Source organism: Eucyclogobius newberryi, unplaced genomic scaffold (genome assembly GCF_026437365.1).
Source record: "Eucyclogobius newberryi isolate DKJ021-1_F unplaced genomic scaffold, fEucNew1.0.hap1 SCAF_19, whole genome shotgun sequence".
Taxonomy (NCBI): domain Eukaryota; kingdom Metazoa; phylum Chordata; class Actinopteri; order Gobiiformes; family Gobiidae; genus Eucyclogobius; species Eucyclogobius newberryi.
Window position 1 is genome coordinate 17682982 of NW_027315823.1, and position 17134 is coordinate 17700115.

Genomic DNA, 17134 nt, shown 5'->3' on the forward strand with positions numbered 1-17134 from the left:
TTCCATGAGCACTGGACAAACTCCAAAGTCCCATGGCACCAGAGCGAGACAGCCAGCGTCCAAACCATATACAAACAAAAGAGACACATAAAAGTGGGACTCTGTAATCTAGATCTGGAGAGGACCCAGAATGCTGCCGTATAAGACAGAATGAAAAAAAAAACCTGACACACCAAAGCACTTAGGCACATAACTAGATCACAAGTTCAAGGGGAAGAAAAGGGGAAAATCTATAATAAGGCACCGTAAAAGTCCATATTGAAAGCGGTTTGAAAATAAGCTTACCACGCTGGGTCTGAAGAGATAAAACCAGTCTTTCCATGGGTATCAAGCTGGTGTGTGCCAGACAACTTCAGAGCAAGAAACATAAAAGGTGTTGACTTGCACCGCAAACAAGTAGACAAGGTTTGAGTCAGTAAAATGTCACAGCTTTAATAACACTGTAAGACTGTTGACTCATAGATGTATAGTTATACAAGGAGAATGCATCTGAGCTCTTTTACCCGTCAAATGTGCTTAAATTTAAATATACCTCAGGAAATAGTAGGGTATTTTGTACGTGTGTAAGTAAATCTTTGAACTAAATGTAAACTATCCAGTCTTCTTTTTAAGTGAAAGCAGCTATTTTAAAGGTATTGTATTTTAAGCATACTCAGTGTCGTGTAACTGTACATGTAATGTACGTAAGTTAAAGCAGGCCAACAATCAGGAAAGATGAGTTTTAAGAGTCTAATGTCAGCCCGATAACAGGAAAGATACAAACAAGTCCTTTAAGGTCATTTGCAGTCCTGGTGTATGGTCCCGGAGGAATAACAAGGCTCAAGTGTGGCCTTTTGTTCCTTTTAGTGCTGCACTGAGACAAAAGAGAGAGGCTACCCTCACGTGAACTACTTCTGATTGCCTCTGGCTTGTTTTACACCAGGTCAAATGTACAATACATATTATTCATTATAATTCAGATAAACAAATGTCATATTTATTAATATAAATGTATATATAATCCTCTGATGTTGTCCAAACCTTATGTGATCTCATATACCTTTTAAAAGGATGGCTTTATTTGACAGGACATTAAAGCAGCCTGGAATTATGGAAGAAAAGGCATTCCAAAAAAAAAAAACACAGCCCAAACCCCTAAGCCATAGTGCAGCTATATATTCTAAACTACCGGTAATGTTTTTCAAACAGTGGTATTACTCATTAGGTCCTTCGTAGGTCGGGTGTGTTTGTTGTGGGTGATTTTGATTTGATTTAACCAATTTTATCTACATGATGAAACTACTGTAGTAGTCCTATTTTAGAGTAGTTATTTTTATAGACCTAGTTTAGATCTGGTAGTGCTCTGAAAACATGGTACTTATCTTAAAATCTTTGAGAGCCGCGGATCCAAACTTAAAAAAATGACTTAAGTATGTAGAAGGTGTTACTGCCACACTTAAATTGTTTTAGGCTACGTCTTTTGCCATGCATTTCTTTCATAAAATGCTCTCTAAACTACAAGAATGAAATGTATATGCGAGGTAAGTTGGGTACTTCCCTGATGAGCTCGATGTCCCTGAAAACTCACAAGACATTTGATAAGCCTTTGCCAATGAGTAACTGTTTTTTGGCTCATGTGTGATCTCAGGCCTCCATTACCGACAAGTATGAGCACATATGACGAATTCAGAGTGGGTCAAAAGCATATACATCAAACTGCTCCATCAGAGAAGGATACAGAGGATGTGCTGTGTGGAAACTCCTCTGCAATGAGGGCAGTTATTTACAGCTGGGAACAAAGGGAAACAGTGTTGGATGGACTCAGTGCTCAGAGCTGTAATGAAGAACAGCATTGTTTATTTTGAAAACTGTCAGAAAGTTTGTGACTTCTCATCTCTGCTTGATAATCAACACAAGTAAAAATGCATACTGGCAAAATGATAGGGGAAAGTGACTTTGTGTGTTAAAAGTGTGCAGACAACTTTTAATTAGTAAAACTCAAACTTCAACATGAATTCTTCTGAAGATGCCTGAAGAAGCCTGTCAAGGCATGTCACAATAATACATTTTGTAATACAATAAACTACCGTACTTTTTGGACTTTAAGCCGATCCTTGTTTGAAACCTGCCACATTGAAATGAGACCTTCTTGGCCTGACCTGACCACACACAGGTAAATCAGCTCACACAGAGTAATCAAGGACAGAAGGGACAGTAAGGACAGCTGTGATGCGTGTTCTGTTTGTTAAGTTTCGAAATGCTGTGTGTTTTATTACAAATTACAATCCAATTCATATTCACTGAGAAAATAGTTAGACTGCACTGCGAGACCCCTTGTTCAAAAGACAACATGGGACACCTACGGTTTATTGACAGGTGCATGTAAAGTGCACCTGTCGGGTGCACTTTTTTTTACATGTATGTAAAGTTTTACATGTATGTAAAGTTTCTTGTTTCTTTGCGGCTTTTATTCAGGAGCGATGTATAACCTGAAAAGTACGGTACATAAAATACAGGCCCAGGTCTGCATTAGTTAGTTTTCACCCATTTTGAGTAGTCACATTCCAGCCTCACTGTGTGTATTCTGCGCTGGTTTCTAATTACCTCCAAGAGATGGTGGTGGCTGCTGAGCATGTGACGGAGCATATGCCTAAGTGGGATATAGAGCCCCTATGGCTAAAGGATACAGCTGGCTATTGTTATCAACGCAGAGAAAGGCCTATGGGAAAGTTTGAGTCACTGGGGTGAGATGAGCCTCTGTGGGGAGCAGCACACACCAGAGGTAACAGTACCGGCCACTTGTACTGTCATTCAACAGCCATGTCGGACCAATTAGTTCCCCTTGTCCCACAAGATTGGAAGGTCAAAAGACAAAACCAAGAGTCAAAGAGAGGCCCAGGTTCAGTTAGAACCAAAAAAACCGGAGAAGCAAAGTCACCAGAACTTTGACTTGTTTATAGCTCCCTGGAATGTTGCAGTTCTGCTCGTTATTAACGCCAGACACAATTCTCTCGCACATGTCTCTGATGAACAGGCATTAAAGGTCTCTGCCGGCGAGAAGGATTCTGGGATGGCCTGAAGACTAAATTTGTTTTAGGAATATGAAATGACTGTTCAGCGCAGGCCGCAGTGAGCACACAGGAGGACATTAAGCTTCAGTGGACATGTGCCAGGGGAAACAGCAGTGGCACGTCTGGAATCTGACTTGGAAGGAAGAGACGGTAGTTTGGAACAGACCACAACGCCAAGCACATGATGGGTTCACTGAATGACTTACTGTTGGAGGTCGTTTTGCTACGGGAGCAGCAGCTACAGGGGAAAGGTTGTGCTCTCCATTTCAGATCAGCCCTTTCTACCCATTTGGTAAGCATTTACATAAGTGCCTCAACACAGCTCACAGATGACAATATGGAAACATGCAACAGGGAATGTACAGATAAAACAAACATTTCATTCATTCATTTTATTTATTTATACAGGGAAATCCCAATGAGAAAAGTTCTCTTTTTCATGGGTACCCTATTAAATTTGAAATACAGGAGCACCCGGAGGCAAACTCTCAACAAAAGCATTTGAAAGTTCATGGCGCCACATGTCAACATGCAGATGACAGTAGCTCAGTTTCTGAAAGGATTTTTCTTTGCACTCTTCTCTTTTATATCTTGAATTGTTTTGTGCTGTAATTTCTTTGTGATTTTACTGCATTTTTCCTGCTGTGTGAAGCACTTTGAATTGCCTTGTGTATGAAATGTGCTCGACAAATAAACTTGCCTTGCCTTCTTCACAAAACTGAAGGTTGGCCTCCTGCTATTTTGTCCTGCCTTGTCTCCATTATTGTGTACACTGATGTGTGAATAAGCAGTTTCTTGATGAAGTGTTTTGAGAGCCCATCAGTGGCAGAAAGGTGTAATATGTGACAATTTACCATTTAATTACCACAAATCAAAACCCCTGGAGACCTTACCTCTGTGTGTCTTTGCTGCTCTCTGTGTTGAGCTCGAAACTGCTGCCGTCCCCTTGTGACCTGCTGTCCACTGAGGGGTCAAGCTCAGGATGGGTGGCCTCCTCGAGGTCATTCTGACTTTTAGACAGGGTGTCTCTATCCTCCTCTGACAGAGTGTTACTGCGCTCCTGGCTGCCCATGCTGCTGATACTGCCTGTGGTCCCATGCTGGGCCCTTTCCAGGGCTCCTCCCGCTCTCTTGGCCTCACTGCTGCGCTTCATGGCCTGTAGCTGCGACAGGGGCACAATGTCTGCTCCCTGGGGCCGGTGCCAGACTGTGCGGCGGCCAGTGGAGTTATAGTAGTAGAAGCGCCCACTGGTGGGGTCAAACAGCTCCCACCACTGGTTCCCATCGGCCTGGCGGACTGGTACTCCAGAGGGAGGCTCCCAGCCACACTCGCCGGTGATCAGGTTTACATACATCCTCTCACGAGAGCGTGGCTCCAAGATCTCCACCCAATCAGACCTGAAGAAAGGAGACACAGCTTTAATGACGCAAATGACACAAAAGGTTATTTTACCCAATTTATACGAGTATGGAAATGTAATCCATAACTTATGATACATTTATAACAGCCCATAGTAAAATACAGGACATGACAGCTGGAATACAAACAGCAGAAATAACAGCTTTTATGGATGGATAAGCCATGTGCACACAGCTAGTCCCATTTATAATTTTATAGCACTTTATCTAAACAGAAATTACCTGGACATTGCCGATTTAACATTTTGTTTACATTATAATCCAAACACAGCAGGTTTCCTAATGCAAGGCGACATGCAGTTAACAACTCATACAGTTTGACAGACTGAGAGGTTTAAAATCCCTGCCCTTTCCCCATATGGCTACAGTGTCAATATTTGTCTCCCCTATGAGTTGCCATCTGTAGAAAGGCTCTGTTAGCAGTGATATCATCTATGTTAAATATGAAATGCTGGTGGGTAAGTGTCCCAGAATAAGAGGACAGGTGGACCATCACAGCGGGACAACAGGCCTCGAATCAGCAGAGCACAGAAGCATACGGCGTTGTCAGAGCAGCCAGTGCAAACAGTATTGAGCTTTAACTACCGAGTGGGAACAGCCGACTCAGCACTACCCACAGCAACAAGAAGGTGCTTACCATAGAAACAGGGGACATGATGAAAAGGTTTGAAGACATAAAAAGAAAAAAGATTCTGGTAATGTGAATAGAGAAGAGCCAATCAGAACACAAATGCTTATAAGACAATACAGTCGTTCAAACTATGGATCTATGATATTATCTGGATAAGACACTCCCCCTCTGTCCGTGCCTGTTGGTTAGTGGCCACTCCACGGTACTGCACATCTGGACCCAAGAAGAAATCGCCTATGCATTAGGCGATTTTTTTTGAGTAATCAAACAGCTTATTATTCTAAAACATGAGCTTTAAAAAAAAATTAAATGCTCAAATTTACGTTTAGCATAGCTTCGTTCTCAGTTCTTTTTTTCTTCTGGGGCTCGGAACTGGATGTCCTGCAGCTGTGGTTGGGGACCTGTGAACTAAAGCGGGTGATGTCAGGTAACACTGGCAGAAGCACTTAAACCATGCAGAAGCACTATAATCTGACTCAAACTAGATGCAATGAAAATTTAATTAAAAACTTAATACATACCAAAAACACCAGCTACCAAAAATGCTGTTCGACTAATAGACAATTATTTATGTGCCAGAAGCCGAATCAAAAGGTGCTAAGCACTTCTGTAAGTGTTAACTCAAGTCTCTGAAATATACTGAACGTTGGTGCAAGTCTGGTTCCCAGGTTACACTCTATGCATACATGTCACACTATGTGAGCACACTGTAAACAAGAGGATATCATGGCAAATAGCAGCGCCTGCCTGTCTAAACAAACAAGTACCGGTGGATATAAAATACTGGTGCTAGAGGATGATATATTTAAATGCATTAAAAAAATAATTATATATATATATATATATATATATATATATATATATATATATATATATATATATATATATATATATATATATATAATAAATATAATGGGCTATTTAGGGATATCACCCACTCTTGTGTCTGAAAAAGCTGTTCTAAACCTGTGTTAGTGGCAAAAAAATGAATTAAAAATATGCATTGTGAATACTAGTGATGTGCCAAAGAGTCTGTGAGAGCTAGGAAAGAGTTAGAAAGATTCAAATATCTACTTCCTTATTTCACAGTTTGAAATTTAGGTACCCAAGCTTTAAACGTAAATGCTTACTACAAAAAATTCCAACACATGTTCAATAACACTCATGAACATGAATAACAGCAAGAAAAATAAAGCCAAGTTTGAATTTGGAATCGTCCCAGCTGAGAATTCTCCATCCAGCAAATTCCAAGTACACCCTGGGCATGCATGTAAATATACGGCCACCATGTCAGAAGATGACTCCCGGCATGATTAGATTTGCAACACTTGAAGAGCGAGAAGCTTTGCAAATAAAGGCGCATTGTAGGCAGAGGCCAAAAAGTCAGTACCACCCTGCACATACCAGTGCCTTTATCCCTTTAGCTTTCAGAGAGGAGGCATTCCAGCATTTAGAAATGGATCTCTGTTGCATTCCTTATCGTTCAGCTATTGCAAGCTATAGCCATGCGCCGCTTCTGTGTGCTGCAACCTAGCCTCTTTAGACCCAAAAGAAAGCATTCTGTTTTTCTACCAAATTCTTCAATAGTTGCGACACCAAGGAAACCTACAAAACATTTTAACTGAGCGTGACAGGCAATACTGAACAACCCGACAGGAAGAAAGGTTTTGAGGGTCGGCAAAGGCCGTGGCTGGTGGGCTTTAAGTACGGGGCGCTTTGATTGCATAAGAACTCGTCCCACTACACAAATAAACTGCATTTAGAGCTGAGAGTTGGCCTGCTGGGCTGTGTTGACACAACCACATAAGCAGGAAGAAGAGTGGTGAAGAAGAGCATTGGGCATTCGCAGAACATATTTCTTTTGCTGAGATGAAACAACATGATTGAGAGTTGAATAATAAAATATTTCAAATAATAACATTTTGGTCCATAATGAAAAGCTAACATGGTTGGTGCATTCCAATGTACATATAACATATCAAGAATAGAGCTAAATTGGTCAGAGACATGTTCCTATGGGAAGTGACATGTGTTTACTTTTTGCATTTTGCCTTTTTATAAACGCAAAATTGATTCACAACCGTTGCCTGAAAGGTGTCAGTTTTTGCCAACTAAGGGCAGTCAGTGCAGATATCTGGGCTTTAGAACGACTTTACTGGGCCTTCATCAAATTATGACAATCAATCACACAAAAATTTAATATTTAGAGCGGCACTATTACAGGGGAAGTTTCAGACACTTGCAAGCCAAATTTCTGTTGTTAGAAGATTTCATACATGTTCTGTATGTTTGACCTGTATGCAATTTTTAACATGAGCAGTTTGTGCAGATTTTCTTTGGAATTTACCCGTTGACATTAGCGATAAGAATCATGACGGCTGCGGGTGACGTACAGTTACGTGTCCGATACAGAGTAACCAAATATGTTACTTTTATTTTACATGAGATCAGTAGAATTGAATTCAACATTACAAATTATAATTTGAAATTGTGTAAAAGAGTAGTAAAGTAGAAAAGGAAGCCAGTACCCATGTATAAGAGTCTACTGGAATATAGCCAGCCATAGTAGTGTGGATTGTAGTGGAAATGCTAAAGACATTTCAGTCGGTCGGCCTCACAAATGTGAGTGGTTTGGAATGAAGAATTGACCTTGGCAAAGTTTCATATTTTGTTTTGTTCTGAAATGTACTTCTTTATTGTTGAAAAACTTTAATTTCCTCACTGGTGTACAAATTCAGACTAGTTTTGTAAATGTACAGCATCCATGGCAAATCTCATGAAAGAAAGTTGAATTACACACTACCCTTGTCTGACACAGAATCGCTTTGTTTCTCCGTTGGGGTCAATTTGATTTAGTTAATGTTAATACAATGTGACTGGAAATAAAGCTTGGCAAAGTATCTGCAAGTGGCTCAAAGTTGGCCTCATACAAACCAAAGTGCAGCCACTTCTCAATGTAATAAGAATAACTACTTCATCTTTCAAAAGCATTTTTACAGTCCGCCCCAAAAATAGCCGTCAAGTGAGAGCCGTTTCTCGGAGCGATGGAAACAACAGAATATAGTTCATGGACTCTGCTCCATTGTTTCCCCCCAAAGCCAAATTGTAAATGGCACTTTTCCCGGCAACGGTAAACACACCGCAGTGGACAATGCAGTCAGTGGAAATAGCTCAACATACGGACTTGTGCCATTGTGCGCCTTGGGGATCGCAAACACCAGCGAGGCAGTGGATTTCATTACAAAGATGACAGTGAGAGAGAAAACAAGATTGAGATCTGTGTAAAGTAGATCTGTGAGTAAACCATGGCACTAGAGTGAGATAACAGTACTGGCTGCAATAAAGATGCATGCTTGGCTGGTGCTGGGGCATTTCTTTTATCTGGCATTTCTACAAAATGGTGGAGAACTAAAGCGGTGATTAATTTTATCTGTATTTTAACAGTACAAAAAAGCAAGTTTTTGGATCTGGATCCCAGGAAATAAAAGAATAATAAAGGATGTGTGTGTGGAAGTCAATGAAAAACATGTGTATTTACTATGGTTGTCAAAAGTATCAAAAATCAGATCCAAACTAAAACTAGTATCAAAATCGAGATACAAGTTTCAGCAAGTATCGATACTAAAAGTCATATTACCAGGACAGAATTTGACATTTCGTGAACCGTTATAAGACCACAATGTTTAATACAACAAGTACTACAGTGTTAAAAATGGCTATTGTCTAGGGCAATAGACCTGTAGTCAACTGGTTTACCAAATTGTATTGATGGATTTATGATGATTTATTCACACCAGCAGAAAGGAGAAGAAATGCAGTGCGATATCTTGATATTTTAGAATAAATTCTGAATTTAATCTGCTTTTTTACTAGTAAATAAACACTGGTAATTTTTCTGTATAAATATTTGAAATCACAAAGATGTCCTGTGGTCTTATGTCTTGTCAGTGCACTTTTTGATAAGAGAGGTTTGAACCACGTCACTTTTAATGGACTAATTGAAGCACAAAGCAGGTCTTTAGTCGACCAAGAAATTCTTTAGTCAACTATAGCCCTACTATTATTACTATACTATAGCAAAAAAAACGCCTTTTCAATTAATTTTCTATACCGATTTTATTCCCACCGATACGAGTACATTCCCTGGTATCAAAATCAAGTTTGAAATTTTGATATTCTGACAACACCATTATGTAGCAATGTTGTTTTCAGAGATGTTTTTTTCTTAACAAAAAGCTTAATAGAACCACCATCACAAATGCAGCTTAGGTGAAAGCGAAGCCAAACTCCGAAAACCAGTTGCAGGGCCCTTTTCCGCTGCCTCCTCTTGTATGGTAACCTCCAACCTTCTCCAACAACAGACTATTCCGAGCTCCTGCCCGCGACTGTCCCTGGTGGTGTACATTCTCACAGAGCCGGCCATTCATCCGTGAAACCTTAGCACACTGTTCACAGACATGGCAACAAGTGCCAGTCTTGGCCCGCCCTGAGAGATTGATATACAGAGCGGACATTTTCTATGAACAGCCATAAAGCAGTGAATACCGATTGTTCCAACAGGTTCAAATCATTTCAAATAGACCCATGGAAAATCTGTTGTAACCTGTGGAAGCAAGCTTTAGCCTGTATTACACAATAGGCCAAGGCAAAGGGCTATTGATGTCTATAACTGCTAGGCAACAGTTTTATCTAAATATAGCAAGAGTTTAGAAGTGCAGCGCAATTAGCTGTGACTAAGGAGAATCATGACAGTAGCAATCTGTTCAATAAGTGACAAGGGCAAAATATGTATAGTAGCATGAGAAATGGAAAATAACCTGACAACTATTCACAGCCAAGTAAAAAAAGTATTGGAAAAAGTGTCATGCAATTGTAGAAAATGTAATAAAACACTAGCAAACTCTAAACACCTGTGACATACTTAATAAAGACCTCAAAAGGAACCTCATCAACCAGAAGTGACACACAAACACAGGATTGGATGGTGGGCTACATGTGTCCTCTGTGTCCAGCACACATCAAACAGGTTCCTGAACAATCCTCGGCACATGTTGAGATGACAGAAAAAGCCCGGCACCTGTCCCATGCACATTCTTTTGGCTCTTTTGTTTAACACCTCCCGTTCCTGTCTTGTCACCAGTGTCAGAGGTCATTTCCAACACACAATTGGTCCATGTGTGTGTCAACAGTCAATTTAACTATAAACTATAGAGCCATGTCTGTTACTGAGTAATGGGCTTGTGCACCCCTCATAAAGTCAAGTCATGGGTTAGTGCACTGTACATTACTGGGTGACACCTCTTATATTAATGTCCAACTAGAATAAACAATGTTATTTTGACAATGAAAATACTAAAACTATGTACACTAAGTATAGTTTTACTATAGGCAAATTATGTCTGGCTCAACTTGAAACGCACTTGCCTCTCACAACAACAGCATGCAAAATCCTTCTGTTTAACATCAATAGAATGTTAAAGTTGTCAAAGTACTGTGTAAAAAGTTCAAGGTACAAATACAACTAATAGTTGAAGTTGTCTCTTAACTGCAGTTGTCCATTTTTCACTCATCTTATGCAGACTTTGGCACACCAGTTCAGGGGTCGTCTTTCTCGACGACAGTCGTCACTCAGGTATGAAAGAGTTCGACTCATGTAAGTTCAACCAGCGACAGCACAGTAATGCAGGGAGCATGGGTGCCAAAGAGGCAGCAGACAAGGGAACAGCCGTGCCAGAGCCACAAACCTGGCACAAGAGACCGGGCTGCGGAGAGAAGGGTCAGGCAGAGCTGCAGGTGCAATTCTGAGCCTTCACAGTCATCGGATTCACTTCCAAGAGAAGGGAAGCATCATACGCTAACAAGCTGTTGATACTGGGTGTGGTGGTGTGCATCTGTGGGACGGATGTTCTTTTGGCTCTTGGCTGACTTACAAAGTGGTTTTAGAGAGCAAGATGCTATGTTTGTCCACCATTAAATTAAACTGTGGGCTTGTCTCTGAAAAGTTTAGTTTATTGGCTGCTTCACATTCCACACAGTACATAAAACAATTACAACAACATACATTTCTGTCTAATTGTTTCAACTATCGCAGGTTTTATCCAGGGCAAAATAATGAGAAAATAAACAAAAAAGCCCCATTATATTTAAATGAGTACCGTATATCAGAGTTTAGTCTATTTGAGCGGCTTGTTGTCTTTCTCAGAAGGCTAGAAGTGGTTACCTAGCTTGAGGAATGCCACATGCATTACAAGGCCGGTGAAATACAGCCTTGTCTTTGTTCATGTTATTCCATACCACAATACAGACTATTGTCAGATCAACAGGCAGACTTCATTGAGTGAGCACTCTTTTCACCAATCAGAGAGGCTGTGGGTGAGGCTGAGATAATCATTAACATCATCATCATTAAAAACATAATTTGGACCATACACAGATTCCAAAACATGCCATGTGCTGAGAGGAACATGTGCAATGAAAATGACCCAGGACTTCAGATGAAAAAAACTTTTTGTCAAAAATACTCTCTCAGGATGTTCCCAAACTGCATTGCTTTAGCTTCATCTGGATTAGCAAAAATGTCATAATCATGGGTCGTTCACAATCCAAGCAATCAATAATTCATTTATATAATACATTTTCTAGACTAATCCATCAGCAAAACAATTGTTAGTTGCAGCTCAAGTTGAGGGGAAAGCTTTGAGACGTGTGCATGATTTGGGCGACTTGCTTCAACAGCTGCACTAATCCACAACTAGAGACAGTTCCCCGCTCTCCAACTCCGGATTAGACCAGATCTCACAAGGTTGTTGTGCTTCCATCAGCGCAGCCTCCATTTCCCATGCTGCTTCCCAAAGGGTAATTTGACATGGCCACAGTGATTTCCGTGAACTGCCAAAATGTTCAGCTTAAATGCAACCCAGTACCCACCTCAATAGTACTTCCAGAGGAAGTTCATGCCAGTCTTGAAAACAACTTCAAAGCTTCTTGTGGTATAATCCTCCTACAAATTACCCACAGAAGTGAAGTAGAACTTGTAAAAGGGGTATTGTCTCGTCTGGCGGCCTGGTCTTCTCCCACAGAATGCTGGGAACTTCCGGCTTCTCTGCTTTGGTGAACGGTCATTATCCGTCAGCGTAATAAACTGCCTTAAATAGATACAGCGTTGGTCCCCGTTCCTTCTCCCCAAACCACCCCTTTTTCCTTACTTGCATGAGGCATGGGGGGGCTTTTCAGGTCAGAGACGAGGGGGAACATGTGTGAAATGATCAGCGTGGGCACCCACTAGGTCTAGGTCTGTACCAGCTGTCGGCCACGTGAACAATGGGGTCACTTGTCCAAATAACACATTATGAATCAATCCACTTAGCTGCCCTCAACATTGTGTACTCTTTAAAACGTAGATGTTGTTATTGCATGACCCGTAATGTGGTTCAAACTTCAGCATGAAAACGCAGTAAGGCTCAAACTAGTGACTTACATTTCAGACTTGATTCCGGATAAGGAGAAAAAGGTTTGATATTCAATACAGGATAATAACAAGACTAAATGTAATATCCAACACAATATATATATAGTAGTTTGCATAAAATTACAATGGGGTCTTAGAGAAGTTCTAAAACTATTATGAAAAGGTTAAATTTTGTCTTATTCGTGATTTACTTTTTCAATATCGATATTTGCTCAAATTAGCGATATACAATTATAATTTAATGATTAGTGCGAGAAGAAATATCTAGAGAAATCAAGTTTATTAGATTACCATTCCTCACGTTATGAAATCAAACTTTGTCAATGAAAAATACATTATAGTGGGACATAAAAGTACTTTACATAGTTTTGAGTATGTATATTGAACTGAAATTACTCATTGTTGCTGCCTACAATTCACAAGAAATATTTTTCGTTTCTGTTTTTAGTATTTTTTTTTAGAGGTGATTGATCACAATGATTGATTAACTAAAAAACTATTTGGACATCCCAGGTTCAAATAAATATCTACCTTCAATATAATATCTGGGCATGTTTTTTACTTTACAACGTTACAGCAAATATCAACCGGTTCATTATATAAGAGTGTAGTGTCAGGTTGTAATATTAAATGAGCAAATAACACCTCTACAACACAGCTGTCCTCACTGTGTCACCTTCACGACCGAAACACCCTCAGAAAAAACAACACGTCACCTCTCACTCCTTCTTCACAACACAATTGGCCTGGTCTAATCAAAATGAAGACCTCATCACTCCTCCAAAGTGTCTTCACTGTCGGAAGCCTTTTGGGCCACGACCGTCTGAGCTGAGGGCACACCATCCCCCGGGTCTCTGCTGCTGACATGACAAACGGGGGCCTAATCCCAGAGCAGAGTAACGGGGTTAGACGAGGGGGTCAGAGCCGGGCCAAGGAGGAGCCACACACGAAAGAACTGTCCAGAGACCGTCTTTCACCACTACTGTCCAAAGCTTTGCACGCGCTCTCATCAAAATAATCAAACAATTGACCAAAAATCGATCAAAGTCCAAGCACGAAAGGTGGACGCGAAGGTGCAGACGCCCGGCCCGGCCCTCCAGGATTAAGAGGTGTGAGAGGGATTGTAAAAAGGGTAACAGTAGGTCTGCTCTGGGTGGCCCTGTTTGGGAGGGGGCAGTGGATTATAAAAAGGGAACAGTGCCGGGGGTCACGAGAAAATAGGAAGGGATTAATCGGTTTAGGATGTAGAAGTGAAAGATGCAATCAGTATGAAGGTTCAGTTTCGGGGCGTTTTCATGACAAGTGACCAATATTGTTGAGCGACATGGTTGGACCCAATTCAAATACTTTATTACCATTATTACCGGCATTGGCAAGTTGTGTCAGGTTAAGACGTCACCAATGACTATATAAGTTATACATTTCAACTATTAGTAGTGATCGTTTTCTGTTGAATTTGCACTGTATCTTAATTGGTCTCTTTTGTTGCCTGAAAATGGCAATAAAGCATGTTTCTGATCGTGATTTACCCAGTGAATGTGAGTTTATTTTACTTCGGAGCCGAGTGGGTGGATTTGGCTGAAGTTCATCCCACCACCGTGCAAACACAGGCTTTGATCCGTCCAGGTGGTTTATATGGCAGAGGAGGTTTTGTCTCAATACACTGCAGTGCGGTGAGCCACAAATGTACCAGGTGAGAGATGAGAGACTCTCACTGGGATCTCAAGAGAAAGAATGACACACAGTTTTATGATATCACTTGATGGAGAATGTGTCTTCTTATAGGACTTATTGTGAAGTTTTATAGCCTACTAAACACAGCAAATACACTCACAGAGACAGAAAAACCAGACAAATGGAAGTGAGAGTGGTTCATTAGTTCTCAAGCAGAAGAAAATCATTGTTTTTTATGTAATAACGAGCAGCTGAGTTCACGTGGTCGCATATTTTAGTATTATTTTATCTAATGGTGTTTTACTGTTGACACTTACTGTTTAAGTAGAGCCAACTAAGCAACTATAAAAACATTAAGTACAGCAATGCAACTGGGAGATATTATGACCAGCCTATTCTGTCTGTGTCTGATTAAATGAACATCTGTTTGCTTCAGCTAAATAAAATGTTTAAAGCACAGCCTGAATAAGTCAAAGATGAAACCACCAGAGCTTTTTTCCAGACACTTTTCACCAGATTCAAACAGGACAAACACATGTTTCCTGTGGTTAACTACAGTAAAGACCATGTTTAATCAGATACACCAACTCCATTTAGTGGAAATATTCATTAAAAACGATTAAGTTTATTAGTGGCATAAAAGACCAACTTAAAGCGTATTTTTAAGTTTAACATGAACACACGTGCCAGCAGTGCAGAGGTCAAAGTTTAACATCCCAGCGATAGAAAATAAATCAATTTAACCGATCAAGTGTTTGAGACATGGATCTATGATGTTATAATAGATCTATGATGTTATAATAGATCTATGATGTTATAATAGATCCATGATCTGTTTGAGAGCGTAAAGTTTGCACAGGAAACGCGGACGCGACAAACCGGGAGCTCTTTCCTGTGGCGAGCCTGATCCGACACTGGATCCGCGTCAGCCGCAGGATCGTTAAATGTGTAAAAGTTTCTTACCTTGTATCGGCCATTTCTTTCTTCACATTGTAAACAAGTTGTAAAAGAAGAAAAAAGAGCTTTGTGTGTCTTGGGCAGGAAACTTGTGAGAGATCTCCGCGCAGGACGCGCTGAGAGGACGGGACAGACTCAAAGCTTTACTCAAAGGCGGTGGATCCAGTGCAGTCTCCGCCTCTCAGTCTGCACCTCCTCCCACCGCCGGGGCCCGGGGCCCCACTGAGTCTAATCTCTGAGTCACACACTACTGGAGATACCTTCACCTTAGTTTCATTGATTTGACGTTCAATTTTACAACCCGTGATTGGGTTGATTGTCGTTTGTCATTACAAAAAAATATAAAACAAATGAATTAATAAAAAAAATACCTGAATACAACTTATCCCGCTGTAAGGATAAGCCAACAAATTGCAATGTATTGTATCTGTGTATTTAACGTGAGCTCTAGTCAGTAGTCTTCACCATCATGACCATGGATGTATTATATTATCAGGACTGTGAGGAGTTGGTTTAACTTGGGGACAGCGACACCAGCTGGAGGACAAAGGCATTTCACACGTTCCAGAAAAGGTGGTCAAACGGTTCTGTTTATTCACATTTATCTATGGAAATATTACCTAGAAAATCAAACACTAACAAAGGCGCAGAGCTAAACTTCACAGCAATATTCTAAGTTTTACATTGTGCTGTTCCACTGGAACACAAAAACCTAATATCAGCTATGTACATGACACATCTCTCACAGTGAACCCTTAAGTGCTTTTCATGTGAAAATAATGAACCAACATGAGTTACAAGTAATAAAATCTCTCAAGGTACATTTGTCCATCATTTTCATAAGTCGTAAAACAATGAGGTCAGCCGTTTCAGTAGGCTATTACAAAAGTATTGTAAACATCAATATTCATTGCACAACATACATTCAAATACATCCTGAACTGTACATCGAAAGTTTACTTCAGTGTTTTCATCTGGTAGCACCATGTATAGCAAGCCAAGCAACATAAACGTCTACAGTGAGAACCAAGAGAAAAAGGTTAGTAGCATTCACTGACGTAATAATGATCTCTACCATTGTGCTAGATTGATTATTAGTACAGGCCTGGTCAAATGGAACTCACTATGAAGATGGATAAAGGCAAGCAGACTTTATCACACAGCTTCAACAGCACATCCATCTGTGTTAAGAATTATATTACAAAAGTCTCTGGCAAAACATCTGTCACAGTTGGTCATATGCAGTGTCTGTCTACAAAGCAAGTCACTGATAAACTGTGTCTTCTGTGATGTTTTGTAGCAGCAGGGTTGAGATATTATTTCATACAGTTTCTCTTGATGATGAAGAAAGCTACGTAAAGCAGATATAGAATCTAGTATCTACAAGCAGTACAGTGAAACTGAATTGTGCACACAAGACTGTCCCAGCCTTTACACTTTTCTTGACTATCAGAACATTAAAAGACGTTTTATGTGTCCCAATACATTATCGAAAAAAGGGTCTTCTTGTTCTTTTTCAGTTCTGGGATAGCGTTTAGCTTAGAATAGGGTTTTTAAATCAATGGATAAAACCCAGAGAAGTGAAAATGTGTATCTCAGTTCATGGTCCATCTTATAATTGTGGTCAAGGTCCTTGGGATTCTCTTGCATTCGTCTTCTCCCCGAACAGCAGGAGGTCATCGTGGTACATGGATGAATTTACGGGTAGTTAACCAACCCATCCTTCCCAAATTTGCCCTCTGCACAACAGAAAGTAGAATGCGTTAAATACATTTAGTGGAAATCATGACTCCAGATGTGGTATGTGCCTAACAAGGCTGTGAAGAAAAATAGGGCAATAACAGGACAGACATAAATTAACAACTGCATAGCATTATTGTTTTTAAGACATGAAATATTGAATGGAAAATTAGGATTTGCAATGCAGTACTTAAAA

At 40.2% G+C, this 17134-nt stretch overlaps 2 protein-coding genes across 5 annotated transcripts in view; both read right to left on the minus strand.

Annotated features, from left to right (window-relative positions):
- arhgap46a (Rho GTPase activating protein 46a) overlaps positions 1 to 15333 on the minus strand; it is a 30674-nt gene extending 15341 nt beyond the window's left edge. For 2 of the 3 annotated variants that reach the window (XM_072451981.1, XM_072451980.1), the window contains exons 1-2: positions 15205 to 15333; positions 3944 to 4447 (exon numbers count right to left, since the gene is read on the minus strand). In XM_072451981.1, the coding sequence (XP_072308082.1) occupies positions 3944 to 4447; positions 15205 to 15218 (518 nt within the window). In that variant the 5' untranslated portion in view covers positions 15219 to 15333. Of the gene's footprint in view, positions 1 to 3943; positions 4448 to 12026; positions 12164 to 15204 lie in introns of those variants that run through there. The other variant, XM_072451982.1, reaches the window with a different exon arrangement.
- Positions 15334 to 15770: 437 nt separating this feature from the next.
- sulf2a (sulfatase 2a) overlaps positions 15771 to 17134 on the minus strand; it is a 31644-nt gene continuing 30280 nt past the window's right edge. For both annotated transcript variants that reach the window (XM_072451972.1, XM_072451971.1), the window contains one exon: positions 15771 to 16937. In XM_072451972.1, the coding sequence (XP_072308073.1) occupies positions 16907 to 16937 (31 nt within the window). In that variant the 3' untranslated portion in view covers positions 15771 to 16906. The remainder of the gene's footprint in view (positions 16938 to 17134) is intronic.